A 24,819-nucleotide genomic window follows, 5' to 3' on the forward strand; every position below is an offset into this window, starting at 1 on the left:
GGCATCCACCGTGCGCAGAAGGTAGGTGATGCGGTGGCTTCCAAGCTTCGAGCCACAAAATGCCCTTGCCGAGTACCTCCGTACGGAGTGCTCGCTTTTCTATGTACCCCTTTCATGCCGCGGGCGATACATATGTATTTCTATGTCCTATCGCGTTCGCACCCCACCGCCGGCTACTTCAGCTATTATTTTATTCTCGGATTTTCAAATGCCCTCAATGAGTACTCCCGACATATTATCTCTACTGGAGGTATAGGCGGCTGTTCTGCCTCAACCTGTTTCTGACCTTGTTTTTAGCCGGTGAACGAAGCTCGTCATTTCAAATTACGGATTGCGGAGAACCAGCCGCTCCATTTCAGCGAACCGTCGCCAACCTGGACGGGCCAAGCGTTGTGGGGACTACGGGAAAACCCACAATGTCCTATTCAATTTTCTTGTTTGAGCTGGACATGGAGTTCTCAAAACCGAAGATGAGACTCAAAAAAAGGCCAACTTGTCGTCAGCACGGACCGCAGGCACGTTATATCTTGGCATCAGCCTGCAGTGTGCAAGGAAATTTTTGTTTTTCAAAGTTTTCTCAGGATTTTGGAAGATATTGAAGCTGTTTTGCCCCCTTATTATTATTTTTTAGGGGACCAGGGCTTCACTACTTCCCTATTGGAACTCCTTGAGGCTAGAGGCTCTTCTTCACCGGAGTTCGATTACAGCACTTTACTCAGAAAGATCCTCACGGAGAGAATTTTGAGGATAGAAAGTTTTCATTTGAGCGAATAGGGGCTCGGCATCGGGATACTTTCCAGTATCAACCAGATCGCCATTGGTGCATTGCGTAGAGAACAAGATCAGTCATGAGCTTTCCACCCGCTGATACATCGTGATAGTCTTCTGTGTCGCTACTAAGGCAGCCTCCAACCCGCTCGCTACAGTCCCTTTCTGCTCCGCTGCACACGCCCACAATGGTTGGCTGTCCATCCAGGTAACCCCACGTGGGTCCTCCAGACCAACCTGCAGATGCGAAGGTCAGGGATTCGAGTTCCACTCCAAGGTCGGCATGGTATTCGATTTCGAAGAAATTTATACTAGGAATAAACATCTGCGCTTGGCCATTATAGGAGTCTACTGGGTAGCCACTGCTCGACCATGATCTACCCATATAAACGGACTCGTCTTTCCACCATCTTGTCCCCATCCAACCCACCTTTTCTCCTAGAGGTTGGCAAAGATGGCACACAACATAGTCGATTCCGGTCACGTTGAAAGTATTTTTCACCCCACGACAACGGGAGACGTAAGAACCACCGTACGGTTCCGTGTCATTTGCAAAACCCGGCGAGAATCGCATCCATCTATCATCGCCGTATCCCCATGGGAAGCAATGACTAGCTGTGAGTATAAGATCCCTTCCAACTAGCGTGCCCGTGCACCATCCCCCTTTATCGCCTTTAAAGCGTTTGAATGATACTCGGCCGACAGTATTCCAGGGATACGTTTTCAAACTCAAGATCCGATCACGATTAGCTCCGCTATAATATTCCGGGGCGCGGAAAGCAGAATTGTTTAGCTGTGGTCCCGCTTGCGAAGGGGAATTGGTCGCCTGATTCCAACGCGTCGAATCCGGATTATAACCTGGCGTCCCACCCATCCTCACTTCATCACTGGCGCCGAAATTCCAAAAGGGACTCCGATATCCAGCCGGGTCGTCAACATACAACTGTTCTGCCTCGAGAAGAGGAACATTTTGAGGGCAGGCCGGCCTCGATGGCTTGCGCTTCATTAACGGCGCCGCACTAGCTGAAAGAATATAGGACACAACGAAAAGAGAGACAACTTGTAAGAAATGCATTGTGAACGATAGAAGCATAGCATACGGTTCCCTTGAGACTGTGCATCATGGACTGCAGAATATATACATGAAGCTCTTGTTCCACAGAAGCCCAGCTGGCAGGGAAAGATACGACTCCGAGAGCGCCTGGCAGAGCCTTGGGAATTGGCCATCTGAGGGAATGATCCTTCTCCCAGCGGGGGGTTGGTCTTTCCACAGAACTTCATGTATAAGCTTCGAGCAGAGAGCTGCCGGTTGCACCTCGGCTCCGGACCTGTCTGCTTGCCATGGCCTCGTTTCGTCGCGATCGGGCCGGGCTCTCAGTCTATCGGAGGCCTCCTAGTTAAACGATACTCGGCTTTCCGCCATGAGGGCCGTTCATATCATGAAGTTTCCTGCAAAACAGATATTTCTATTATTTATTTATTTATATTTATTTTTTTTTTTAAGAGAAAAAAGGTAATGTAACTTAACAAACACTGATTTTCAAGCGTAAGATAGTCATTGCACTCTTCAGTGTCCCCGTGGAGGATGTGTTAACTGTTTGGTGTTGATAAATATACTTAACCAACTAGTAGCTATATGGAGTGCTGACTGTGACGACATGGGGAATTTTGGTGCTGCAGCCCCGCACTCAAGGCGTGGAGAAAATAAATATTTAAATATCAGCGTCAGCTATCGGAAACACCCATGAGCTATAAACACAAAGTCGGGGGCCCAAATCAATCATCTTTGTCCTCCTGATCCTTCTTGCCCTACATCTACCCTTCTTGGAGACAGCTTCGTCAAGATGTTCAAGAAAAAGCCAGCGGTAAGCTTCATCTGTCCCCGCCGCTGCTGCAAGCTCTGTTTTGGCAGCTTGCCTTGAGTTCCCCATACCTCTTACTGAGTCAGTGAGCATAGATCAAAACGCTTGCTCCTCTCCGTTCATCAGACCGACGCAAGATCGCCGATCAGATCATCCAGCAGTACAAAGGACTGATCCCCGTGACCCCTCCTACCACGAGCGAAGACAACGGAAATTCAGAGGGCCAAACGAGTGGTACGACTATAGCTACCGTCCGCAACGCCCTGCTTCCAGAGAATACCCAATCCGCCCGATTTACTACCACTGCAGGGCCGAATCTACAGTCGGTCCAGGGAACAATCTACGTTGGCACGCATCCCGGAGGTGACGAAAGAGTGTTATGGTTTCGACTCGAGCAAGGCCCCGGCACAGATGGCCGCATCTACCCCACCGTTTATACATTATGGCAAAACCCCGGCATTGTTCCGTTATTACATACCCAATCTTTAGTGATGGATAAACTGTATGGCGGGGCAGATCTTATGATTCCGGGGTTGGCAAACGGCCCACCTTTCCCTGAGGGGGCGACCAAGAATGCAGTGGTTGCAGTGGCTGACATAAAGAAGCCAAGTGCACCAACCTTTGTTGGTGTATGCGAGATTGATGTCTCTGCACTGGACAAGGTCCAAGGAGTCAAGGGACATGCTGTCAGAGGTGTACAATGGCAAGGAGATGAGCTATGGGCCTGGAGCTTGACAGGGCAGGGTGGTCAGCTCGCTCCTGAGAACATTGACGGCTGGCTTGGCGTTCCTGAAGGCTTGCACAAGGCAGTGGATGAACTACAGTTGGAAAAAGAGGACGACGCGGCCATTGTCCAAGAAGAAATAGATGGAGGCGTGTCACTGGAGGACGAAAAGGCAGCTGAAGCAGAGGGGTCTCACGAACCCGAAAGGGAACCGACCACCAAAGGTGAATGGAGCTGATACTGTTCTCTTCTTTACTACTACAGGCATCGAACTCGAGGCTAACACTGAATAGAAATCGACGAGGTACTCTTCAGAGCTTTCCTTTATGCCCTCTACAACCAGAAAGAAAAGAATCCATCCCAACAGCACCACGGCTTATCTTTTCCGATTCAACCATCCTTCTTGATTTCGAATCTCATAACCCCATTCCTACCGATATATACCCCACAGCAAGCCCAATTCTACCAGATCAAAAAGTCTTCCTGGAAAAATGTTAAGAAGTTTGTGAAGTATCTCGACAAGGAGCAACTGGTCAAGTCCAAAGATCGCAGTGGAGGGGAAACTATAATCCTGGATGTTGATTTTGAGGATAGAAGGGTGGCTATGTTTGAGCCATATAGGCTCCCACGGAAATCAGGGCCAGAGAGCAAATCAGCCTCTAAAGCGCCCGTAGAAGCACCCTCTGGACAGTCGTTTGATGTCAAAACCCTTTATCGACCCAGCGGCAAGCTCATACCGGACCTATTCCCACCTCTTGCCAATACCGATCTGAACAATTACTATTCTGCAACCGATGTATCAAAACGCCTGAGTGACTACCTTTCCACGCAAGACCCGCCCATAATTTCTCCCTCAAATCCACGCGTCATCAACCTTAATCCTTTTATCAGCAACAAGATCTTCTCTTCCAATTCCCCAAGCGACCTGGCCATACAAGCACGCGGCACCGTCTTGCGGGATGCTTTGCTCAAGAGATTGCTCGACGACACATCTCTTTGCGCACCATACCATGCGCTTCTGAAGCCTGGTCAGAGCCTAAAGGACGTGAAGCCCAAAGCTGGAGCCCTTCCCAAAGTTTCCGTGGTGATTGAGCGCCGGAGCGGCGCGAAGGTGGTGACAAGAATTATGGGCCTGGAAACATTCGGCGTTTCTCCTCAGACGTTGAGCGATGAGTTACAAAAGAAGTGTGCAAGTAGCACAAGCGTGACTCAAGCACTTGGAGCTGCTAAGGGATCCATGGAGGTCTTGGTTCAGGGTGATCACCGCCGAACGGTGGATAAAGTCCTGAGTAATAAAGGGGTCAAGTCTCAATGGACCGAGGTTGTTGATAAAACGCAGAAGAAAAGCGGGAGATGAATCGTTGGGACGAGGACGGCAAGAACTGTGGGATTTCCATTGCAGCCAATGCCAAAATGCTTACAACGATAGGCATGAGTACGGATAATTTAAAAAAAAAGAAAAAAAGGGACGGCCTATTTAATTTGGTAGAAGTCCGTCAAACGTTAAAGAAGTATGGCAAGCATTCAACACTTTGACTGCACGTCAATGGGCTGAGGATGTACTCCGTAGATCTCACCAATACACGGGAGTAGCCGGCCTCCCTGCGGCGAAGCTCTGAGCACTCGCCCGCACGTTAGCTTGAAGAATTTGGGATTGCAAACAACAAGGTTTCAAGCAGCTCGTTCTAGAATCTAAAACGTAAGAGCGCAGAGCCCACACAGGGTTAGCAGTGTGGCCAATGTGATGAAGTATTGAGTAACTTCCCAACTGCTGCTTGCGGACGGAACAAACTCTCAACCTGCCCAAGGTACAGTGTCACATGTGATTTCTTCCTAGTCACATTCAGCGGTAGGCAGCTTTCCATAGGTTGAAGCACTTGGTCAGCCCTACCAAGATTGTTGAAAAACTGAAGCGCTACCGAAAACGGGGGGCGTGTACGGAGGAAATGCCGTACGTCTAGAAAAGGTCTTGCATAACACGGCTGAGCGGGAAGATTTGAGTTGAACGAAAAAGCTACATTGATTAATAACAAACATCTTTCCCGTAGCACCGAACACAGCCCCCGTGTCTAAGTTAAACCGGGGAAAAACAAAGCAGCTTATCAACTGTGTGACCTGGAAGGTGGTGAAATAAGACCTGTGTACGACTCGAGTCGTACATGAAGCTCCCCCACTAGCGGTCTGGAAAGACGCATAAGCACCAGCTGGTCGCCGAACGCCTCGCCGTTCGAACCCGCCGTTTTTGGTCCAAATGTTTACTTCGAACAGGTTTGTGACACAGGCGAGCCGCTATCAAACCTGGGTAGACGGTGTAACGGCCAGGTTTTGCGAGAAATATTCATTTAAATATCCGAATCAGAAGTATTGCCCGAGCTGCTCAATGATTTCTTTTTCCCACTTTCTGGTATAGATATGGAATTGTTGGATTTAGCCAGACATAGCGAAACGATCATGAGTGAATTTGTACAAAGGTCAGTCGGACGGGCCGAAATACCGTTCCTCCGTACGAAATATACATAGAAAGCCCCGGTTACTAGACCCAGTTCGGATCACAATTCGACCCAACACAAGGGATATTGTATATAAAAAAAATGAAAAGTAAGCACAGGCTAGCCTACGAACGGCGGTAATAGCAATGGTTGCTTAGATGCGGTGTGAACTTGCCATCAAAGGGGGAAGTTCTAGATGAAAAAGACTTGATGGAAACAAGATTGGGAGGGTGGAGGGATGTTTCAACAGGAAAGTTGATCAGCTCTGGAATTTTTCGCATGATATGCGTTAAAGAACATATAATTAGTATGAGGGATACCTATTATGACGATGACGGTGGTTCATGCCGTAGGGAGATTGCCGTGGAGAAGCCCTTTGCCTTCGACTACGGCCCGTCAGTGTGGGACAAGATCCACTTTGACCATAAATTCGGCCCTGGCGCTCCAGTCTGGCCCTCTGTGCTGAGTCTGCAGGGCAAGACAAGAAACGCAACACGCTCTCCTGGTGTTTGAAGACGGATAATCGTTGAAATCTGGCCCGGTTGCACTCAAGATTCATCCTCAGAGGAATGAATCTGTGGAACAGACTACAAGAACCGAGGCACGGGGCACTCGACCCGCTGCAAAGGACGGTTTTATTCCAGCTTGAAGGCTGGGTTGATGATTTGGCGAGGTTCGGCATTTTCAGCACATCGTTCAAGTTGAATAGTCGCAAGAGGTATGGCTAACGCCGCTTTCAACATGCGGTATCCAGACGGGATAAGCTTGTATTTGAACCGGATTGGCTGCTGGAGTCCAGTCGTCTCCGCGGAGTCGCATTGAACAAAGAAACAGTAGAAGATTCCGCCTTGTTCAACCAAGTTTGGTTCTTGGGTCTGCAATTACTTCGCAGCGAAGTCATAGGTACTTCGACAGCCGTCATCGACAGGCATCGCATTTCAAGAGGTCTATACTCCATACTTGCTCTGAAGAGGAAGGTCCCCAGGCGTCGGTTTGGGCCAGAAAATATGACTGAGCATTCAAGTAAAAGATCATCCAACAGCGAGAACCATCTGACTCTTTAGGCAGATGTGGTGTTCTTCTCGTTGGGTGTGCTACCGATGATGGAGGCTGCTCCCTGCTTCTCTCGTCACACGGACACAGGGTACAGGGTGTCCAACAGGTTCGATGCACACACAGTATGGAGGACAGGAAGATTTGTCCTTTGATTGAGAATTGTGAACTCCTTGGGTACAATAACTTGCAAGCCGTGAGGGAACGGAGGATCGAATCAAAAGGGTCTTGAAAGAAGGATGCACTGTACGGAGTACGGAGTACATCCATCCAGATGTATCATCCCCAAGTCCCCCCCGGATTGAGTTAGGCTATCGAACAGATGGCTTTCATTCATTTTTTGGTTGGCAAATCAGACGGAACAATTAGCGACCGAGTATGATTTTTTGGAATCAAAACTTTTTGAACATGCTGCAAAAAGAAGTTGGCCCAAATAAAAAAAAAAAAAAAAACTTTTGCGTAAAAAAGAAGCGCAAAAATGGGTTCAGTTCTCTTTTGGAGCTTCAAGAGTCCTATGAACGGGGTGGCGTGCTGGGCCAAGGCGAGGCACCCACCACGTTCCCCCTCCTTTTTTTCGGTTCCCTTTTTCTTTTTTCTTTCCCTGAGCAAAAAGAAAAAGGGCCTTTTGCAAAGTGAGAGTTACCAAAACCTTCGTGCCCGCTGACCAGGCTGGCAGGACTCCTGACAAAAAGGTCGCTGGGGCCAAACTCATTCCAGCAATAGGGTTTAGCACCGCGGTTCCAGCAAATGGGGACTCAGCATTGCTGTTTCTCGCCGCTCTTGGCGCGGCCTGGCAAACACACTTATGGAACCGCCAAGCTGACTAGAGACGCTGCCGGCGTCGAGAGCGCAGGGAATCATGGCACAAAGTCGCAGGGCTCCCTTGTCGTCCGTTACCACAGCGGTATTTTAAACCAGCCGGCTGCAGCATCCCGCCCTCCTGGTGTGGGGTGAGGTTGGACCGGTTTTCTTTCGCTCTTTTTCCAGCCGGCGACTGCGGGCGACACAGCAGCTCCACTCTGAAACATCCTCCACCACCTCGGCGCTTGCGGAATAATAAGGGCAATATCGTCACGGCCAGCAGGGTAAATTTCAACTCCGTGTGCTCCGTACTGGTCCGATACGGTAAGGAAAGGTAACGGAAACTTTGGACCCTCTGTGTCCAGAGTACCAACAAGAAAAAAAAAACAGAAAACACAAAAAGTTGGTCGACTGAGAATCTGTCATGCACGAAAAAAAGCTTCGATCCTGAATGTGGTTGTTCGAAACAACCCGCAAAGTTGCGAGAAGTGGCGGTATGTAGGATGTCTGCCCGGGTTGGTGGGAATGGCAGGTGATTCGTTCCCGAGCGGTGGGCAGACGCATAAGTGTCAAATGTTGTCGAAGAACCAGGTTGCCGGAAGCTGCGTTGCACATTCTGAAGCCTTGCCAACGTGGGCGGTAACCAGGCGAAAATACAGGAAATACAGCTGGTGCTTCGCTTGCAACCAGCGTATGATAAACCTGTCCTGGCTTTTCGTCCTAAACCCGCTTGTATCGAGTTCCATGCGGGACTGGCCTATCGCTGCTGTCCATTGTCGCCAGTGGGCTGCCCACCGTTACCGCTAGGCTTGGGCGATCACCGTTTTGGCGCTGTATTGGGGGTGTGGTCTCCGTGTGGGCTGTCGATACGGGGTCATTCCCTGATCAAAATTTCCCAATTTTTGAGTCTCCAGCCACCATGCACACCCAGTAGGAAACAATCACAGCCTGAATAATTGAGTTGAGCTATTCCCTTAGCCTAGGTGGCCCAACTCTATCGAGTGGTCAATGGGGTTTGGCCCTTGGGATATCCCCCGTCTCCATATCCCCAGTCCTTCCCGTCCGGCTCTTGACAATCGAGAACTTTCAACATAAGCGAACTCCACGCTTGATGCGCTTTCTCTGATTGCAACTCCTTCAAACCTCGAACATTGCCCCCCTGGGCCTCATCTGCACACGACAAGAGGACGCAGTAGGGGGTGCTGATGCTTGATTTCCGATAGCGAAATCAGAGTCGATTTGAACAGACTTTTTCGATATACTCTCGGTTCGAATACATACACCCAGCGAGATTAGTGACGCCGTTTTAATCCACCGTCGTCATACACACAAAGCATTCACCACGTTGTGAGGCGTTGGAAATCAGAAAAAAAGAGTGCTTTCTGTTGTTGTACGATTGTATCCGTGCGAGATTCAACTGGTCTCCTAGGTCCCTCAACAGCCTATGGTATGCTGATGCAAAACACCATTCCCGGTTTCTTGTCTCCTGGACAAAAGTCATCACTCGGAACGGCTCGACTGATATATGATCGGCAGGTCCGATAATTCTCTCATATTTACCCAAGGATCAATATATCCATCAACATGTCTTCGAAAGAATCGATTCTAAACCCCGAGAATGAGACGGAGAGCTCATTCGTCAGAACCACACGGGAGGGGAAGAAGCTCACCTATACGTTGAAGGTCATCCAGCAGCCTGAACGGGCAAGGGCATGTGGTGCTGGTGCCAAAGGTAAGGTCGTCTCTAGTGGTATATGTTGACGAGTAAACTGACATTGGTCACTGCAGCGTCTGCTGACCGCCGCCCGGTCGACCCGCCTCCTGTGGTTGAACTGCGTGTCTACGAGTCAGACCAGAATGATATGAACAAGACAGACATCACATTCGCGTACAATGCGAATTTCTTCTTGTTTACCACACTGGAATGGGCTCGTCCTATCGCCCATCCAAGAGGCCAAAGCCAAAGTGCCGCAACACCACCCGTTTTGACCGGCGTGCCGGTTGCAGGTGTCGCATATCTCGATCGGCCAGTTCAGGCAGGCTATTTCATTTTCCCAGATCTCTCGGTTCGGCATGAGGGTTATTATCGGTTGAACTTCAGTTTGTATGAAGAGGTCAAAGATCCAAAGGATGAAGACAAGGACCGTGGCGTCCCACGACCGGTTTTGCCCGCTTTGCCCAAGACCTGTGAACCTCGGGAGCCAAACGAGTACATTTACTTCCGCCTCGATGTCAAGACCACGCCGTTCACTGTTTACAGTGCCAAGAAGTTCCCTGGGCTGGCCGAGAGCACGATGCTAAGCCGCACGGTGGCCGAACAGGGCTGTCGCGTCCGGATTCGCCGTGATGTCCGTATGAGACGCCGTGAGCACAAGGGCAACAAGGACTTTAATGGTGGCTACGACGAGCGACATATGACTCCTGACAATTACCCGGGCACGCCAATTGAACGGCCACGATCGGCAAGCAATGCCTCCGTCGATAACCCTTATGCCTACTGCCCGACATCTACACCTCGCCGGGTTCCATCCGCCCAAGGCTTTTCCTATCCCCCAGCACCGTATCAACAGCCGGTGGCCATTCCTCCTCCTCCTCCTCCAGGCCCAAGCCCTGCGCCAATGGCCCAGTCGCATCTGACATTTGGTGCTCCCCAAGTTCAATACAGTGCTCCTCCGGCTAGCATTCCACCGGTCGTCACCCAACCCCCTCCCGCCCTCTATTCTCCTCGTCCTGCATATGCGCATAACAGACAGGCCTCCAGCGGATCAGGACTCGATGCACAGGCACAGAAATATCCCCCCACCCTACCTCTAAAGCCTGACTCAACCAGACCTTATCTGCCACCCCTCTTGCCAACGATCACGTCGGCTTACAGTTCTCGTGTCCAAGACTCTCCGGTGTCTGAGCCTAAGGGATACAGCCAACTATCTCAGATGCCTCCTCCGTCTCCTCTACACAAGGCATCTTCCAGTAAACCCCAGTATAACCTTGTGCCACCAACCATCATTGCCGCAGATACCACACCCGCTCCACCATCGAATCCACCCCGAACCTTCGACTCTGCACGCAAGATGTGGGCATTCGATAAGCAGGTGTTGTCGGGCAAACGATCGCATGGCGAGACGTTCGGATCGGCTCATCTTGATCGCCGCCTGAACGATGGTGCACGGCCTGATCCACTAACAGAAGCGGATAGCTCAGATGCTGACGCTTTCTCTGGCCATAAAGTGACGTATCCACGAGCAGATGGAAGATTGGTCGAGAGAATGGCCGGCATGAATGCCTAAATGCGCATACCCGCCGTCCTAGTCAGCGTCTGGTTTCCGCTTTCTGGTCCTTTGAACTTATACCCTGGACCACCAACAAAAAAAAGCAAAAGAAAAAGAAAAAAAAGCCCCCAAGCGCGTAAACTCATTCTCTTTTCCTTTCTTTTTTTTTTTTTTTTTTTTTTTTTTTTTTGAGTTAATATTTCTTGACTGCATATGGTGTGGGATTACCTATCACTTCCACAAAAATACCTAGTTTTGACAGCTATGCAGCCGTCGTCGCCGATCTTTAAAGATGTATATCTCATTGTTGTTTTCTGTGCTTTACTGACTTCTTTCCCTTGTCGTTTGCTGTACTCGTTTTCCAGTTTTCTTTTATCTTGTCTTCAATTCTGTCTATTATTATTCTTGTCCTTTTTTTTTCCCCTCAAAAAAAAGCCTCGCAATTCCGAGATCTAAGATGGTCCGGTTGTACGCCAGTTTGCACCCCTGCCGAGAAGTAAATATCGAGTGTCGGGCAATGGCTGTCTATCAGAAAAAGGTTCGATAGGCCAGGGCTTACGAGTGTGAAGCTTTTTAACCTGTCAACTCTAGTTGTTGCTGCAAAGCACGTTTCTTTGCCTGCACTGTCGGACTTGACGGGAATCTTCAGCGCGAGAAAGTATATATTTTGGAGGTATGTTCGTGAAAGGGGGAAAAATAAAAGGGGGTGGGTGATTTGAACGCGAAGGGCGGCGAACGAGATATCTTGTTGACACTCCATGGCCACAGGGGACGGGAGGGATAGGATGGGCGGCGAAATTTCAATTGTTGGGCAATGATCATCAGCTCCATGTGTGGTTTTTATTCTATTTTCTTTTTCTTTGCTCCTTCCCTTTCCTCTCATCGTTTCTATGTCGGGGGGAGGGTGCAATCTGCTGGGCATTGATTTTGGTCATCCATTTATTTCTTTCATCCTTGAAGCTGGTGTCTGGCATTTTTCTTGACCTTTTCTTTTTTTTTCTTTTTTATGATATATACCTGACTAAATTGGCCATCTGTGTATGTATTTATCTGTTGTGTCCTCATTTGTTCCCTCTTCTGATTTGATAGATAATATTAGCCATGTTTTTCTCGTGATTCAATTGCCCGAGATCGATGATCGTCTCCAACAGCAAGCTGTGGTGAAGAGCCAGCAGGTCTGGTCGCGAGTTTGCGATTTCTTAAGGTTGCAGGCCAATCAGCGCGGGGCGACCAGACGCACTAGCGCACCCGGCGATCGCCTGGCAACCGGGTAACCACCCGACCCCAATCTGACTTCACTTTATTTGCACCCGCAGGACGCCTCTGCAGAGTCGCGTTCTTTACGCTTGTTGCTGGGCTTTGTGCGCTTGCTGACACGTCCAGCCTGGTGGCCGCCTTGATACTGATATGTTTCAGATTTGACAAGAAGTCAAAAGCGCTTCGAGCTGCTTGCTGAAGCTCCATCTGCGATCCAGGCGGTTGGTGGATAAGCAAAACAAAGCAAAACACGCCCTTTTTCCACCGCCGACAGAACAATTTGCGCCTTTTGAAGCTCTGTGTTCTTCATGACTTAGTTCTCTTTCCTCCTTGTGATGCATCTTTATGCCTTTCCTTGTTTCTAACAGGCGTTATTGTTGCTTTTGTCGCTTTTGTCCCTTTTGTTGATATCTACGACCTGCTTTTGTTATTCACACCCAAGCTCTCAAGGCTTCGTGCCTGGATCGAGTTTCGAAACTGCCCCAGGTATTAACGACACCAAGCAGCTTTTATTCTAACCACGTTGGCTCTTCAAGCCTTCAGGAAACAATGTCGACGGCGCGGGAATCCAATGTAAGTTTCTCCTATCCGGACGAAGTAGAAATCCACCGATCCTTTCTCTTCCAACACACGCGTCTCGGCTCCTCGGGTCGCTAGACTTGGAGCTGCTGTCACATACCAGTTAATGCGTTTATGCGACCACGTTTTCCGTGGTTTTCTTTTCTTTTCTTTTCCTTTTTTTTTTTTTGGCACGTTCTCACCATCGTTTTATATTTGACCCACCATATCGCTATTTCATTATGGAGATTTGCCCCTTCAAATTCTAATTTTCTTCCCAGGATGCCCATCTATATGATGCCGCGTGGGACAGCGTATGCGCTGCCAAGCAACTGAAAACTTCCCTTCGCCAATCTATTGGTGAAGATGATATTGGCCTTCCGAGGAGCTCATCCAAGCGTAAACTGTCGACCGCGGATGACGATAATGAGTCATCTATTTCCCACTCCGGGCTCTCGCTTGCGGACTCGTACTTTGAAGATACGGATTACACGCCGATTCCCGACACGGAGACTCCGCCGAAACGACTTAGACCCAACGATTGGCCGCTCCCAAACAAGAACTCGGTGCTGGCGGAAAATCGGGCCGTCGGGAACAGTACCCGACCTGTACTGAGATCAAAAAGAGGCCAATACCTGCATGATACGCGCTGGCCGTCTGCCATTTCTCCGGGACGTCGATCACGATTCCTAGAAGGTAGCATGCGAGATCGTGCTAGCGTAAAGCCACCTCCAGAATTTACCGGTGAGATCGATGAGGTTTCAGCGTCTTGTTTGGCAGACGAGGAGACAAATCACGAATATTCGCCGCACAAGTCGTTCTATCAGATGCGTGCAAGAACCTCGGCTCATCTAAACTCTCCCCCTTTGCCCACAGAGAATCTCAATGCAAAGGAGCCCGGAATAGTTCGCTTTGGAAAGAGATTTGCTTCTGCTTTCGGCATTCCTAGCGTATTGCAGAATGTTTCTGAAATCTGGAAGGGAACAAACGATGGAAATAAACCCTCGTCTCGCGACATCGCGATGGACAGAAAAATCCGAGCAGAGAGAGCGTATGCAGAACTTAAAGCGTCTGGATACCCTGGAACTAACAAAATGGTTTACACACACACTTACGAGCGGGCAAGAACGACGAGTCCGGTCAAATCTGAGAATAAAGACAACATCCCGGCCACGGACAAGGACCTTCCTCCACCCCCTGTGGACTTCGGATGCCTTGCAGCTCCAACCATTCGACCTTCAAGGTCGTGTATGTCCATTGCACCAAGCAGAAAGAAGGCCTCGGCCGAATCCGACTCGCGAGGTCTGCCCAAACGACCTTCGGTAAAGGATTTATTGCGGAAAGAAAAGCTGAAGGAGCGGCTGACGCGTAGGGTGAGCAAGTTAGAAGAAGAATGGGATAAAGCTCAAAGAGAACTTCGTGCCCTGTCGTCGGAAAGTGAACCCAGCTTCCCTCCTGCCCCCGTTTCTTCGGCTCGAGCCAGAAGGGTCCTCCAGCCGACGAAGCTTCCCTCTTTGCCCTCCGAGCGGCTACTCAACAACCAGAAAAGCCCAATGAAAGAAAATAATAAAGCCAAGCCCGTTATCATGGTAGATGTGAGCAAATCCAGCCGTCGCGTGGCTTCGGCGGGTTCGACTCCGCGTCAAAATCTGCGAAGGAGCGTTGCAACGATTGCTGGGAAAGAAGAAAACGGTAAAAAGCGGCACTCGTCCACTTCAAGCTTCTCCGAATATCGATGCTCACAGGAAATTGAAGAAGATAAGGAAAACGTGACTATCTTAACTGGGAGTAAAAAGCCAGAGGAAAGCGACAGTCCGCCCACGCGCCATCAGCCGCCGAGAGAGGCAAAAACCCGTAAGATGGGCCCCAAGCCGGGATATGTTCATACCCAGAATATGTCCCATGTTTGTCTTCCTGCCTCAAAACCCAGGGACCATGGATACTCTTCACGTCTCAGATCAAAAACATCTCAGGATAAAGCATTTACTGCGACACCGGGGGAAAATGGTGTTCCTCCTGTGCCTCCACTACCAGGCAAGCTCGCTAATAGCCCCAAAAGAGGTGAGTTTGAGTGGCCTGAGGATTGTTTCTGAAGACAAATAACTATGATGATGATACTATTTCCTTTTTTGTTATTTTCCTATGTTCATTTTCCTTTGTCTTTCAATTTTGTTGTGTACCATCTGCTTGGAGGATTCAAATGAACAGGATTCGCTATAGTCAAGTGCAATGGCCTCTTTCTTTTTTTTTTAATAGGCTGTGTCTTTCGGTCTGGGAACTCCCCAAAATGATTGCTATGACTGACCTTATGCGTTTGATAATGAGTGATGACATGATTTAAACCAGAGCAGCAGTGTGTTGAGTGAAATCTTGAAAATCAAATGTTCTAGTATTCTGCAATTCAATCATCTTTATCTCTGTCTTGTTAACTTAGTACCTGCTTGGTTCAATGGGGTAGATACAGGAAGAAAGCAAGTGGAAAATATTAAAAGGCTGCAACTCATGGTTTCTTCGGGCAATACGCTGGAATCTTGTCAATATGTCAGCCATGAAGAGCAGTGAGATGAAACTGAGGCCTAAAAATGTTGCATTTTTCCTTTTGTGAGACATCAGAAGGTCCCATGGGGGTGGGAAGTAACATGGACGGAGCAATCTGCGCAGGCACTCTTTTCTTTCCCCCTAACTGGAAAAAAAAAAAGGAAAAGGAAAAGGAAAAGAAAAGAAAAATAGAGTGGGAGGGCTGTGGCTGTCAGACGATGGGAAGTTTGAAATTTTACTACGCCTTTAGACATAGAAACGTCCCAGCATTGATCCGGTAATTTAACAAAGTCGGCCAACAGGCCAGTTAATCAACTCGAATGCCACTACATACACTTTGGCCGCAGCCTTCTAATAGCCAATCCATGGTCGCCCATGGCAAAAAAGGAGAAGGTATTCTGAGGTAAGGGAGGGAGGAGTTTATAAAAACCATCTAAACTCCGGAGTATCCGGCCCATCTCGTAAATGTTTCGTGGGTATGTCACGAGTATCAATTTTCACTCCTTGCTTCTTGTTCCGTTGGCGGTTGTCCCAGGCCATATAGACACCAAGGCTACCCGCAAGCAACGCACCGGCAGCCCCGAATGTGCCGGTGGTGATTAACGCCGGCTTGTATTTGGGTTTGTCCTCCTCGCGGAAGATGTTGCTGCTGACAAGGCCCATGAGGTTTGCGATTGGAACACCCACGGATGTCAGGAGCATGCGCCGGTTTTCATGAGCAATGTTGTTGTTATACCAAGTGCTGAGGAGAACTGAGGGTGCCGAGGTTCCCCAGGTCATCATAAAGCAGGCATAGTAGGCCAGCTCGAATTGAGCCTTGACATCGTCGATGGCAGCATAGATCATGAAACCGGTGAAACTGAGAAGAAAGCCAAAGGCAATAAAAGGGGATCGTAGACGACAGGCATCAGAAGAGAAGGCAAGAATTAAAAGCATAACAGCTCCAGTGCAATTTGGAGCCACGGTGTAAAGATTAGTTGTAACGGTGTCACGCTCGAGACGCTGGATAATCTGAGGCAAGAAGAGAGCAACGGACTGGATGGGAACACCAATGCAAACCTCAATGGCCAAAAAGATATATGAAGTAGGCTGCTTGAAGACCGTGAGAGCCTCGCGGAAATTGAACTTTTCATTGACGATTGAGCTGGAGTCAACTTGAATGCGATGGAAAGCAAGTGCTTTTTCCTTCGGATCTAGGAACCTAGCTTCAGCAGGAGCTTGGGGAAGATACCAGTACGCAAAAATGGCAAAAATGACGGTGCAAGCACCCTCAATCAAGAACAGATATCTCCATTCTTTTAACTTTCCGCTTTTGACTTGAAAGACGCCAAAAGAAAGCAGGCCTGAGAAAGCATTAGCAATGTTGGAAGCGGCATAGAAGATGGCCAAGCGACGAGCCAGTTCACCGCGACGATAAAACGTGGTTAGATAGTAGATGACCAGAGGAAAAAAGGCCGCTTCGGCCATTCCTAGAAACCACCGAAAGGCAAATATGCCTCCGAAATTGTGGGTCGCCGCCGAAAGGAGAGTTAAAGAACCAAATATGAGCATCAGGATGGGTAGCATTCGCGCAGGGCCAAAATGCTTGCCAATCATGGCGATTGGTGGTGCGAAGATGACATACGGGACGAAGAAAATGCCCAAAAGCAGGTTATATTGGCCAGGTTTGAAATTGAAGTCTGGAACTTTTTCATGAGAATTATTCGACTGCATGAAATGGGAGATAACTGTCGAGTACAGACCCTTGCTTAACCCCGCCGTTTGAGCGTTGCCAATGTTTCCTTTGTCCAGGGCATTGAAGAGGTCTGGAATGGAGGCAAGGGTAGTTAGCATTAAAGAGAGCCAGGAAGTAAACCGTAGTGGTCAACATACACATAATCGCGAGGACAGGAAGTATTCTGATATCAAATTTGAGACAGAGAGCACATTCAGCCTTTTGATCTGAGACTCGTACGGTGTCCTCTTTCAACTCTTCATTTTCAACCATGGAATGCTTCTTGTGACAGTTGAGTTCATCGCGCTGGTGTTCAAGCCCTGAAATATCATCCACATTGTGTATATAATTACCATCCCGCGTGTCCGCCATGGCTGGCAAACAAAGTCCTTAGAGCCTTGAAAACCGGCTTCACGTATCAACGACTTTGGGACACCGAGCTGGAATTGATGAGCACGATTCGCAAGCCACACTACTGAGTAGCTGAAACATAAATAATAGTTCCATCCTTTCCTCCGACTTCATGAAGCAAAGAACCAGCTGAAGAATATCAGTCTCCGCATACATGATTCTGCAAAATACGTTAATTCCACTGATTAATTCATCTCAAACAGTTTCTGGTAATGTAAAATATCTGTTGTATGCAGACACCCAGATTCTACCGGCTTCTAACATACCCCGCATTCAGCGTATGCCTTTGCATGGACATGATGGTCACCGAAGCGACTGTCCTGTATCGGTCTCGCTGAAGTAAAACCACCTTGTGTAACTATTACATTTGGCTGTGGTTACACTGTGCAATGTCCCAAACCGCACTTAAAGGGAGCTTCCCACGGCCCGAGACGTCCACGATACCCTCCATAGGTAAGAACGAAGCATAATCATGCTCTTCCTGTTGATGCATTATTACTCGACCATATATCTCGGTGAAATGTTGGAGAACACTGAAACATCGGCATTGCAGCATCCCACGGTGCGATTAATAGCATCGCATGTCATACCTGGGAACAGAATGGAAGGGCATCTCAACATGGAATCATGTCCACATGAATCTGTACGTCCTGTTGTAAGGAAGTGTGGGAACCTGGCTTTTTCTTATGAATAGGCTCAACACAAACGAACGGCGAGAGCTTGAAGCGCATCTCGACTCGCGAAACCCGAATCCACGGTTTCACTAGTTTCCATGTTCGAGAAAAAACCCGGGAGTGAATTCACCAAAGTTCAATAAATAATAAATAACCACCGCTCAGATAAAGGGCCGGCTCTTATGGCCCACAAGGTCCTGATTAATGGTCTGCAATAGTGCCAAGGCGCCTTGCGCCAGTTTCAACAAACTTGGTCAAGCTGTTGAACAGAGCCGTCCTTTTAAGACTCAAGAGGGCTTAATTGGGAAACATACATGCAGCATTCAGTCTGATTTTCATGGTCCAGTGAGGCTACCCCCAAAGTATCACAGCTTGGCTAGTTGTCTTACTGCTTATCACGAAAGGTAGGAAGCAGTCTTCTATACGTCGATGGGAGGCTAATATAATTTGCTCCTTAGGCTACCAAAATGGAGCGCATAATTGTTTTTGATATCTTTCAGAATGTTCCCAGCGATCCTGGCTTTAAGATCCTTATCGATGTCTTTTCCGAACTCTTGGATAGTGATGAGAATATAAGATGGAACAAGATGTTATGTATTCCGTAATGGCATCCCAACATGATCAGCGAGCACATCTCGATCGGCAAAGAATTCGGCTTTTGTGTCTTGATTCGGCTTCGATAATCCATGGTAAGCATATGTATCATCCAACGGGTAGTTATGAAACTGGGTGTTGACGAAGCGCTTTTAGCGTTTGGCCATCCCTAGCATGGCAGTGAATGCTGATGCCAATGCGCTTGGTTACTCAACTCATCCACGTATGGTGACTCTTAATTTTTGACATTAAACCCAAGGGATTTTAAGTCCAAGCCGCCGCACAGACTTCCCTCAACAAGTCGCGTAAGACGATCAAACCGTCTTCACCACTGCCCCAATAAATCAAAACAAAAGCACCCATGAAACCAAACTGCGTTCGTGCTTGGCGAAAGAAGAGTTCGACGGATCAAGAATTGATCCTTTCCGGATGAGCTTCCAACTACATAGGTAGGTAGGTAACTAACTACTAACTATAAAGCGACTAGTGTAACTAAGCACGACAAGCCTTTAAAAAGCTCCTCCTTATGGCTTATATGTTACCGAGTACGGAGTCCGGAGGAGTAGTATTTTACTTCCGATAGAGCCTTCGGTACTACGGACCAAGCGTAAGCTGATGTGATCAATACTGCTCCGTGTCGAGGCAGTACATACATCATTCCGCGCAGAATGATCCAAGATGTGCATGTTTCCAATCAGCCCTCGACAGACAAATCAGCTAACTTGGACGACCTCGATTCGGTGATGAATTATATAATTCTTAAAATATGTGGTGCTTCGTCCCTGGCCCAGCCTGCAAAATGAACTATATACCCAACACGGTTTGATTATCAAGAATGAAGAGCAGCATCGTACTGAAGGCAAGAGCGCTGACTTTCAGTTCTGTGAATCTACAATTTCGAAAACTCGGCCACGACTGGTTCACTAGAACTGTGGTGGATATACTATCAATAGTGAAACCCTCTGTGCACTGAGTTTTGGTTCATCAACACACAACTTCGTGACATCTCTGTCCTTGGACGATTGAAACAGCTCACATGGTTGTGGAGGTATAGAAAGAAAGAAATGCCCGAAACTATTTGGCATATCACTATGAGAATCCCACCTTACACCCTTCAACCATGTATGTGATTGCTTGCCTCCCGGCCTCCAACACACCATCCATTGCTAGAAACGGATGAGGCTGCCTTTGCATCACGTGCAAATCAGTACTAACTCCGTGACGTTTCAACTTTGCAGCATACTGCTCCCCTTCTTCTCGCAACACATCCAGTTCACCCACCACTACTATCGCATGTGGCAACCCATCCCAGGTGGGAGCATCGTCGGGATACATGAGTGGACTAGCTTCAGGGTTCGATCTGACTGATTCATTCGGCAGATAATGGTGGCGGTACCATATCATTTTAGATGCAGGGAGAGCAGGAGTGTGTTCATAGTCCTTGTATGATCGGTTATTTGATACGTCGGCGGTATTATCCATGACCGGAACATTGAGAAGCTGGACTCTCAGGGGTGGTAAATTTCGTGCGACACTACGGTGAGCCATGATGGCTGCAAGGTTTCCACCCGCGGAGGAGCCACCCACACCAATGCGGCTAGTATCGACATTCAGAAGCTCGCGGCCTTCCCCGTGGATCCACAAGACGGTTTCCCATGAGTCGTCGACAGCGGCCGGAAATGGGTTTTCGGGCGCCAGCCTAAAAAGCAAAAAAAGGAAAAAAAAAAAAAAAAAATTCATCAGTAAGAGCACTCGTCTAAGGGCTATAGAGACGCACCTATAATCCGTCGTAACAACGACACAATTAGCCCTTGCACATATATTTGTACACACTACATTCTCGGTGTCAAGGTTTCCCAGCACCCACCCTCCGCCGTGATAATACAGCAGGACGGGCCATCCACCATCAGGCTCTTTCTCCGCAGCAGGGGTAAAACACCGTACCCTTAAGGCTGGGCCTTTTGACTCCTGCCGCTTGATTGCGAGGTCCTGAGTCTTACCAACGGGGATCATGGGCCCCGCACCGGGAATGAGAATGCCAGACGCTCGTGATACGGCAATGGGCTGGTAATGGACCTGTTGCTTATCGATGATGTGTTCATTGTAAAAAGCGGCATATTCAGGGTCGATGAGGTCACGAACAGATTCGTGAAGGGGGTATGGGGGTTCAGGCATCCTCATGACCAGCTTCACAGGACGCCTAGGTGGACAGCCTAGGAAAAAATACTTGCAAAATATTGGAATATCTCGGACCTCAGGCACTCCGCCTATTGTTCAGCGATACTATGGTATTGACATGGTCAGATGATAGGACTTAACGGCAAACCCCCCCTCTCCGTTTCTCTCGCTTGTCGGGGGTGACAAGCTGCAACCTCATGCAATGATTCCCCGCCCAGTGCAGGACCTGTTTTCCCCGCCGTATTATTATTCGGCCGCGCCGTGACGATGGAAAACTTTCTAGGTACGGCGATAACTTCGGAGTCAAGCCACTGTAACACAAGAGCTCGGGCCAAAATGACGCCACAGAGCACGGGCGTGAGACTGTGGCCGGTTGGCGAGGGTGGGGGTAGGCCAGCACCGCCACCAAATCAATTCTTGAAGCCACCCCCACACAGCACGTACATCCAGACCTGGCCAGCGGCATTTGTTAACATCCGGATGCAGGTTTTCCGTGACACAGCTCCTCCGATGATTCCAGGCTCCGGCAGTTGTCCGGGCCGGCTGGTCATCCAACACCGATTTCTCCATCGAGTTACACGACAAAGCCGAGCTTATACGAGTATCCTCAAAGTTTGGACCCCGAATCTCCTCGCTTAATGCTCCACAGCGGTGTACTGGGGCAATCACCCCAGGAGCTGCGACATGGTGGCCTGTAAATTGAGGAGCTCACCGCCTATAACAGCCTGTTCCAGAGCTCGACAAACGAGTGGGGCTCGCGTGGATCCCACCGTGTGGGTTGCCCCTTGTTCAGGAGCTTTGACCTCACCGGAGAATTAATTTAGCCGGCAGAAGCAAATATGTATACCAGCCTTGGTGCCCGGATTTGTTATTCTTGGTCCTCTGTACGAAGCACGGAGTGTCGATAGTCATCCCGTTTTGACCCCCTGAGGAATGACATATGCTGTCATTGTGATTGGCCCGGACACAGTTACTCCGTACATGGCTGAACGAGGCGTTTGACCAGATCTATCATGGATTTTGATACCTCAGGTAGAAGGAACATGGCGTCAGATGGCCTTACTCTGTTCACAGGTTTTCATACCTGGCAATTTGCTATTTACCCCCCACAAGAATCTTGGCTTGGTGTGAACTAATTATCGTCATTTAGATACAGACACAGAGGACTCCACCGACAGAAATAAACTCTCCAACGTTCCATGTGAATGCAGTACAACAAGTTCGTAGCTAACCCATGGGACCCAAGGAGATACATTAAATCCACAAATACAGGCAGGCCTTAGCTGGAAGCCCCATCCAGTCTTACAAGGAATTCTCAAACTCAACAAGCTCCCGGAACTGCTGCGCATAAACCTTCTGCTCCTCCTCTGTTGGTCGGGGAAGTGGCTTCCTCCCATAGCCTCCGTATCCGCAATGGGACATCATTGCGGACTTAATACCAACCACGCCACCTTGAATTGCAGCCCAGTCGCCCCTAGCCAGAACCTCTTGGACTTTCTGTGCCTCCGCCAACTTGCCCTGGCGGAACAGCTGCTCAACTTGAACGCAGGTTTTTGGAGCTAGATTGCCAATACCACCAATAATCCCGACACCACCACCGATCAGGGTCTGGAGGGTAAAATCTCCCGAGCCGCCGAAACATAAGAAACCTGGAGCCGTTGGTTTCCCTGAGGAGCCTGAGGCGTCTCGACGCTGCGCAGCGACGACGCGGTTTAGCTTCCCTGTATTTCCACAGGTAAATTTGCAACCGATGATATTTGGATGTTTGCTCAGGGTGATCAGGGTGTCAGAGTCTAGATCAAGCCCGCCAACGACCGGTGGATAATTGTAAATGATAATAGGAATCGGGGAGGCGTCTGCAACGTCGTGGAAATATTGAATCACCGAGTCTGGTGTAAACAAGGTACGATAGTAAGACGCCGTCAGGACTAGAGCGCAGTCGGCGCCAGCTTTGTAGGCATCTTGACATTGCTTGATGGTTTCTCTGGTGGAGTTTGCGCTGCAGCCCGCCATCAGGGGCATGGATTGAAACCCGGCGTCGTTAAGGGCCTTTCTTGTCGTACGAATAATCTCGCTCCGTTCATCGTTGGACAAATGGACAGCTTCCCCGTTGGAGCCGTGGATTGTGAGTCCGGTTACTCCAGCTTGCGCAAGTCTCACGGCGTGTTTACCGATGGTTAAAAGGTCAAGATCCTCAGTCTCCGGATTGAAAAAGCAGAGGGTGGGTACATATATACCCGGAACAATGGGATGGAGCTGGCAGTCGCCAGAAGCGCCAATACTCTCCATGTACTTTGAAGTCATGATAATGATATGTGGATAAAGTAGTATGTGTAAAGAAAAATAGTGAGATTGCGCAGGATGAAGAATACAGCTTGAGAAGTTGAAAAAAATGTCAAGAATAGTAAAAGATCAGGCCAGGTTATATAGCAGACAGTCTCTACTAAAGGGCCTCGTTGTGATTGTGTCCAGAAAAACAAATGATCGCTGTGGAGTGAAAGACGGGTGTCGTTCAGCGAGTACGAGAACGGACGCAGTGACATTAAAAATAGCTCCGGTCCAAGGCCGGAGGTTATGTATTATCCGCGGCCACAAAGGACGTTGACCTTTCGGGGGAGAGATGCAGGCAGCATTGACGTGAGAGGGGAGTGTTCCGCGTGCCTCCTGCCCTCTCGCCTTGGATAACCACCTCAGGTACGGACGCTCCCTCTGGAATCGCACGTACGTCCAGCGGTTCTTGGAACTTTGTCCCACCAGCAACCAGGTTGATAGTGCGGTGGAGCCGCTGCCAGTGACGGTCTAGCGGCTTGGCAGTGGAGCGCTCGGACCAGCCGTCACAATCGATTATGTCATCTGTAATTCAATTACCAGGAGACTCTCAGCCTTATCCGTCCGGCTGGTCCTCACCACACTCTTATTCCCACAGCCCGCATTCATTAGATGCGTGCAGCTTTCTCTGTGAAATACGGAGTAGCATTGTCTTAGACACCAAAGCTTGGAAATGTCAGGCCAAGAGACATCTTCGCGTAAAATATATTGTCTAGTATCTTGGTCTGTTGTTATCGAGGAAAGGAGACGAATTTGGTCAGGTCTAGATCACGCATGAATCACCTCTCGTCTAACAACTCATTCTAGTGCTAAGAGCCTGGTGATTGCTTTTATTCGACCACGATATCCAATCTCCAGGGAGTGGCGTTCCTCGGTGTTGGTGGCTTAAATATACGCTGAACATTCAATCTCCACGTCTGTTCCTAAAGGGAGTGACTTGACCGCCACGCAAGTTCGGACCTTCATGGGGCATTGTTAGCTTCAGAATTGCTTTTAATACGGACCATGTGGCGAGATAACGTACCGGCTTTGGTTCCTGGTTCAGGAATTGACTATAGATCTCATTCATGGCGCTAAAATCGTCCATGTTCGCCAGGAAGACGTTGACCTTGATAACCTTCTCGAGACTCGAACCCGCTTTCTCAAGCACTGCAGAAAGGTTTCGGAAGATTTGGGCCTGGGGATTGTAGTCGGTGTCAGTGCCCGCGTATTTTGGTGATGAAGCGGAGCCCGTGTTCTGGACTTACGGTGCGGTCCTGCACAGTACCTTCAACCATCTGGTTGGAAGCAGGATCAATGCCAACTTGACCCGAGCAGTAAACGATCCCATTGTGGATAATCCCTTGTGAAAGGACTGGGAGGGGCGCCGGGGCTTTGTCGGTCAAGACCACCTGTTTAGCCGACATTGTAAGTGAATCTTTGGGTTTAAGCTGGGATACGGCCGGGCGATTGCTAGCTTGCAGTGGGAATACAGTAACGCCTCAATATTTGCTTCTTTCGAGATTGCCAGTTCATGAGCAATTGACGAACGCCAGAAGAAATATGATGATGCCGACGGTTCCCCCCTCCCCCGCACGCGAAGTTACCGAACTTACATACAG

At 49.0% G+C, this 24,819-nt stretch overlaps 14 protein-coding genes across 14 annotated transcripts; 8 read left to right on the plus strand and 6 right to left on the minus strand.

Moving 5' to 3' along the window:
- Positions 1-190: 190 nt before the first annotated feature.
- Positions 191-962, plus strand: CIMG_11855 (uncharacterized protein). The gene is made up of 2 exons (XM_012358714.1): positions 191-829; positions 882-962. Exon 1 carries the CDS (start codon positions 417-419, stop codon positions 597-599), a length of 183 nt encoding a protein of 60 aa, XP_012214137.1. The 5' UTR covers positions 191-416; the 3' UTR covers positions 600-829; positions 882-962.
- On the minus strand, positions 803-2,258 carry CIMG_06874 (uncharacterized protein; the record flags this gene model as incomplete). The annotated part of the gene is made up of 1 exon (XM_001242977.2): positions 803-2,258. Exon 1 carries the CDS (start codon positions 1,841-1,843, stop codon positions 803-805), a length of 1,041 nt encoding a protein of 346 aa, XP_001242978.1. The 5' UTR covers positions 1,844-2,258.
- A 258-nt stretch (positions 2,259-2,516) lies between these two features.
- Positions 2,517-4,895, plus strand: CIMG_06875 (RNA binding protein Ligatin/Tma64). The gene is made up of 3 exons (XM_001242978.2): positions 2,517-2,633; positions 2,726-3,578; positions 3,648-4,895. Exons 1-3 carry the CDS (start codon positions 2,613-2,615, stop codon positions 4,709-4,711), a joined length of 1,938 nt encoding a protein of 645 aa, XP_001242979.1. The 5' UTR covers positions 2,517-2,612; the 3' UTR covers positions 4,712-4,895.
- A 910-nt stretch (positions 4,896-5,805) lies between these two features.
- CIMG_06876 (uncharacterized protein) lies at positions 5,806-6,858 on the plus strand (the record flags this gene model as incomplete). Its single annotated transcript, XM_001242979.2, has 4 exons — positions 5,806-5,825; positions 6,002-6,238; positions 6,409-6,561; positions 6,747-6,858. 4 exons carry the CDS (start codon positions 5,806-5,808, stop codon positions 6,856-6,858), a joined length of 522 nt encoding a protein of 173 aa, XP_001242980.2.
- A 785-nt stretch (positions 6,859-7,643) lies between these two features.
- Positions 7,644-8,504, plus strand: CIMG_06877 (uncharacterized protein; the record flags this gene model as incomplete). The annotated part of the gene is made up of 3 exons (XM_001242980.2): positions 7,644-7,846; positions 7,906-8,021; positions 8,200-8,504. The coding sequence occupies 3 exons, from the start codon at positions 7,644-7,646 to the stop codon at positions 8,502-8,504; spliced, it is 624 nt and encodes a 207-aa protein (XP_001242981.2).
- Positions 8,505-9,070: 566 nt separating this feature from the next.
- On the plus strand, positions 9,071-11,091 carry CIMG_06878 (uncharacterized protein). Its single transcript, XM_001242981.2, has 3 exons — positions 9,071-9,144; positions 9,234-9,429; positions 9,486-11,091. Exons 2-3 carry the CDS (start codon positions 9,282-9,284, stop codon positions 10,982-10,984), a joined length of 1,647 nt encoding a protein of 548 aa, XP_001242982.1. The 5' UTR covers positions 9,071-9,144; positions 9,234-9,281; the 3' UTR covers positions 10,985-11,091.
- Positions 11,092-11,130: 39 nt separating this feature from the next.
- Positions 11,131-12,082, minus strand: CIMG_13089 (uncharacterized protein). Its single transcript, XM_004445364.1, has one exon. The coding sequence runs from the start codon at positions 11,886-11,888 to the stop codon at positions 11,391-11,393; it is 498 nt and encodes a 165-aa protein (XP_004445421.1). The 5' UTR covers positions 11,889-12,082; the 3' UTR covers positions 11,131-11,390.
- A 690-nt stretch (positions 12,083-12,772) lies between these two features.
- On the plus strand, positions 12,773-15,479 carry CIMG_06880 (uncharacterized protein; the record flags this gene model as incomplete). The annotated part of the gene is made up of 2 exons (XM_001242983.2): positions 12,773-12,796; positions 13,063-15,479. 2 exons carry the CDS (start codon positions 12,773-12,775, stop codon positions 14,872-14,874), a joined length of 1,836 nt encoding a protein of 611 aa, XP_001242984.2. The 3' UTR covers positions 14,875-15,479.
- CIMG_06881 (MFS transporter) lies at positions 15,152-17,405 on the minus strand (the record flags this gene model as incomplete). The annotated part of the gene is made up of 2 exons (XM_001242984.2): positions 15,152-17,124; positions 17,192-17,405. 2 exons carry the CDS (start codon positions 17,403-17,405, stop codon positions 15,740-15,742), a joined length of 1,599 nt encoding a protein of 532 aa, XP_001242985.2. The 3' UTR covers positions 15,152-15,739.
- Positions 17,406-18,025: 620 nt separating this feature from the next.
- Positions 18,026-18,723, plus strand: CIMG_06882 (uncharacterized protein; the record flags this gene model as incomplete). The annotated part of the gene is made up of 3 exons (XM_001242985.1): positions 18,026-18,087; positions 18,337-18,463; positions 18,577-18,723. 3 exons carry the CDS (start codon positions 18,026-18,028, stop codon positions 18,721-18,723), a joined length of 336 nt encoding a protein of 111 aa, XP_001242986.1.
- Positions 18,724-19,563: 840 nt separating this feature from the next.
- Positions 19,564-21,131, minus strand: CIMG_06883 (lipase). Its single transcript, XM_001242986.2, has 2 exons — positions 20,490-21,131; positions 19,564-20,411 (listed from the first exon to the last, which is right to left on the minus strand). Exons 1-2 carry the CDS (start codon positions 20,891-20,893, stop codon positions 19,802-19,804), a joined length of 1,014 nt encoding a protein of 337 aa, XP_001242987.2. The 5' UTR covers positions 20,894-21,131; the 3' UTR covers positions 19,564-19,801.
- Positions 21,132-21,226: 95 nt separating this feature from the next.
- On the plus strand, positions 21,227-21,529 carry CIMG_06884 (uncharacterized protein; the record flags this gene model as incomplete). The annotated part of the gene is made up of 1 exon (XM_001242987.1): positions 21,227-21,529. The coding sequence occupies one exon, from the start codon at positions 21,227-21,229 to the stop codon at positions 21,527-21,529; it is 303 nt and encodes a 100-aa protein (XP_001242988.1).
- Positions 21,530-22,192: 663 nt separating this feature from the next.
- CIMG_06885 (dihydrodipicolinate synthetase) lies at positions 22,193-23,194 on the minus strand (the record flags this gene model as incomplete). Its single annotated transcript, XM_001242988.2, has 1 exon — positions 22,193-23,194. The coding sequence occupies one exon, from the start codon at positions 23,192-23,194 to the stop codon at positions 22,193-22,195; it is 1,002 nt and encodes a 333-aa protein (XP_001242989.2).
- A 693-nt stretch (positions 23,195-23,887) lies between these two features.
- Positions 23,888-24,765, minus strand: CIMG_06886 (endoribonuclease L-PSP). Its single transcript, XM_001242989.2, has 3 exons — positions 24,466-24,765; positions 24,243-24,395; positions 23,888-24,178 (listed from the first exon to the last, which is right to left on the minus strand). The coding sequence occupies exons 1-3, from the start codon at positions 24,622-24,624 to the stop codon at positions 24,104-24,106; spliced, it is 387 nt and encodes a 128-aa protein (XP_001242990.1). The 5' UTR covers positions 24,625-24,765; the 3' UTR covers positions 23,888-24,103.
- Positions 24,766-24,819: the final 54 nt, after the last annotated feature.

This window comes from Coccidioides immitis (assembly GCF_000149335.2).
Source record: "Coccidioides immitis RS genomic scaffold supercont3.2, whole genome shotgun sequence".
In the NCBI taxonomy this organism is placed as follows: Eukaryota; Fungi; Ascomycota; class Eurotiomycetes; order Onygenales; family Onygenaceae; genus Coccidioides; species Coccidioides immitis.

Coding starts and splice junctions, on each gene's coding strand:
- CIMG_11855 (XM_012358714.1), top strand. CDS start 417: ATGTCCTATTCAATTTTCTTGTTTGAGCTGGACATGGAGTTCTCAAAA.
- CIMG_06886 (XM_001242989.2), bottom strand. CDS start 24,624: ATGTCGGCTAAACAGGTGGTCTTGACCGACAAAGCCCCGGCGCCCCTC. Junction 24,396..24,465: donor GTACTGTGCAGGACCGCACC/GTAAGTCCAGAA, acceptor TACAATCCCCAG/GCCCAAATCTTCCGAAACCT. Junction 24,179..24,242: donor TGAACCAGGAACCAAAGCCG/GTACGTTATCTC, acceptor TGCCCCATGAAG/GTCCGAACTTGCGTGGCGGT.
- CIMG_06878 (XM_001242981.2), top strand. CDS start 9,282: ATGTCTTCGAAAGAATCGATTCTAAACCCCGAGAATGAGACGGAGAGC. Junction 9,430..9,485: donor ATGTGGTGCTGGTGCCAAAG/GTAAGGTCGTCT, acceptor TGGTCACTGCAG/CGTCTGCTGACCGCCGCCCG.
- CIMG_06883 (XM_001242986.2), bottom strand. CDS start 20,893: ATGAGGATGCCTGAACCCCCATACCCCCTTCACGAATCTGTTCGTGAC. Junction 20,412..20,489: donor GTTGTTACGACGGATTATAG/GTGCGTCTCTAT, acceptor TTTGCTTTTTAG/GCTGGCGCCCGAAAACCCAT.
- CIMG_06875 (XM_001242978.2), top strand. CDS start 2,613: ATGTTCAAGAAAAAGCCAGCG. Junction 2,634..2,725: donor TGTTCAAGAAAAAGCCAGCG/GTAAGCTTCATC, acceptor CAGTGAGCATAG/ATCAAAACGCTTGCTCCTCT. Junction 3,579..3,647: donor AAGGGAACCGACCACCAAAG/GTGAATGGAGCT, acceptor AACACTGAATAG/AAATCGACGAGGTACTCTTC.
- CIMG_13089 (XM_004445364.1), bottom strand. CDS start 11,888: ATGCCCAGCAGATTGCACCCTCCCCCCGACATAGAAACGATGAGAGGA.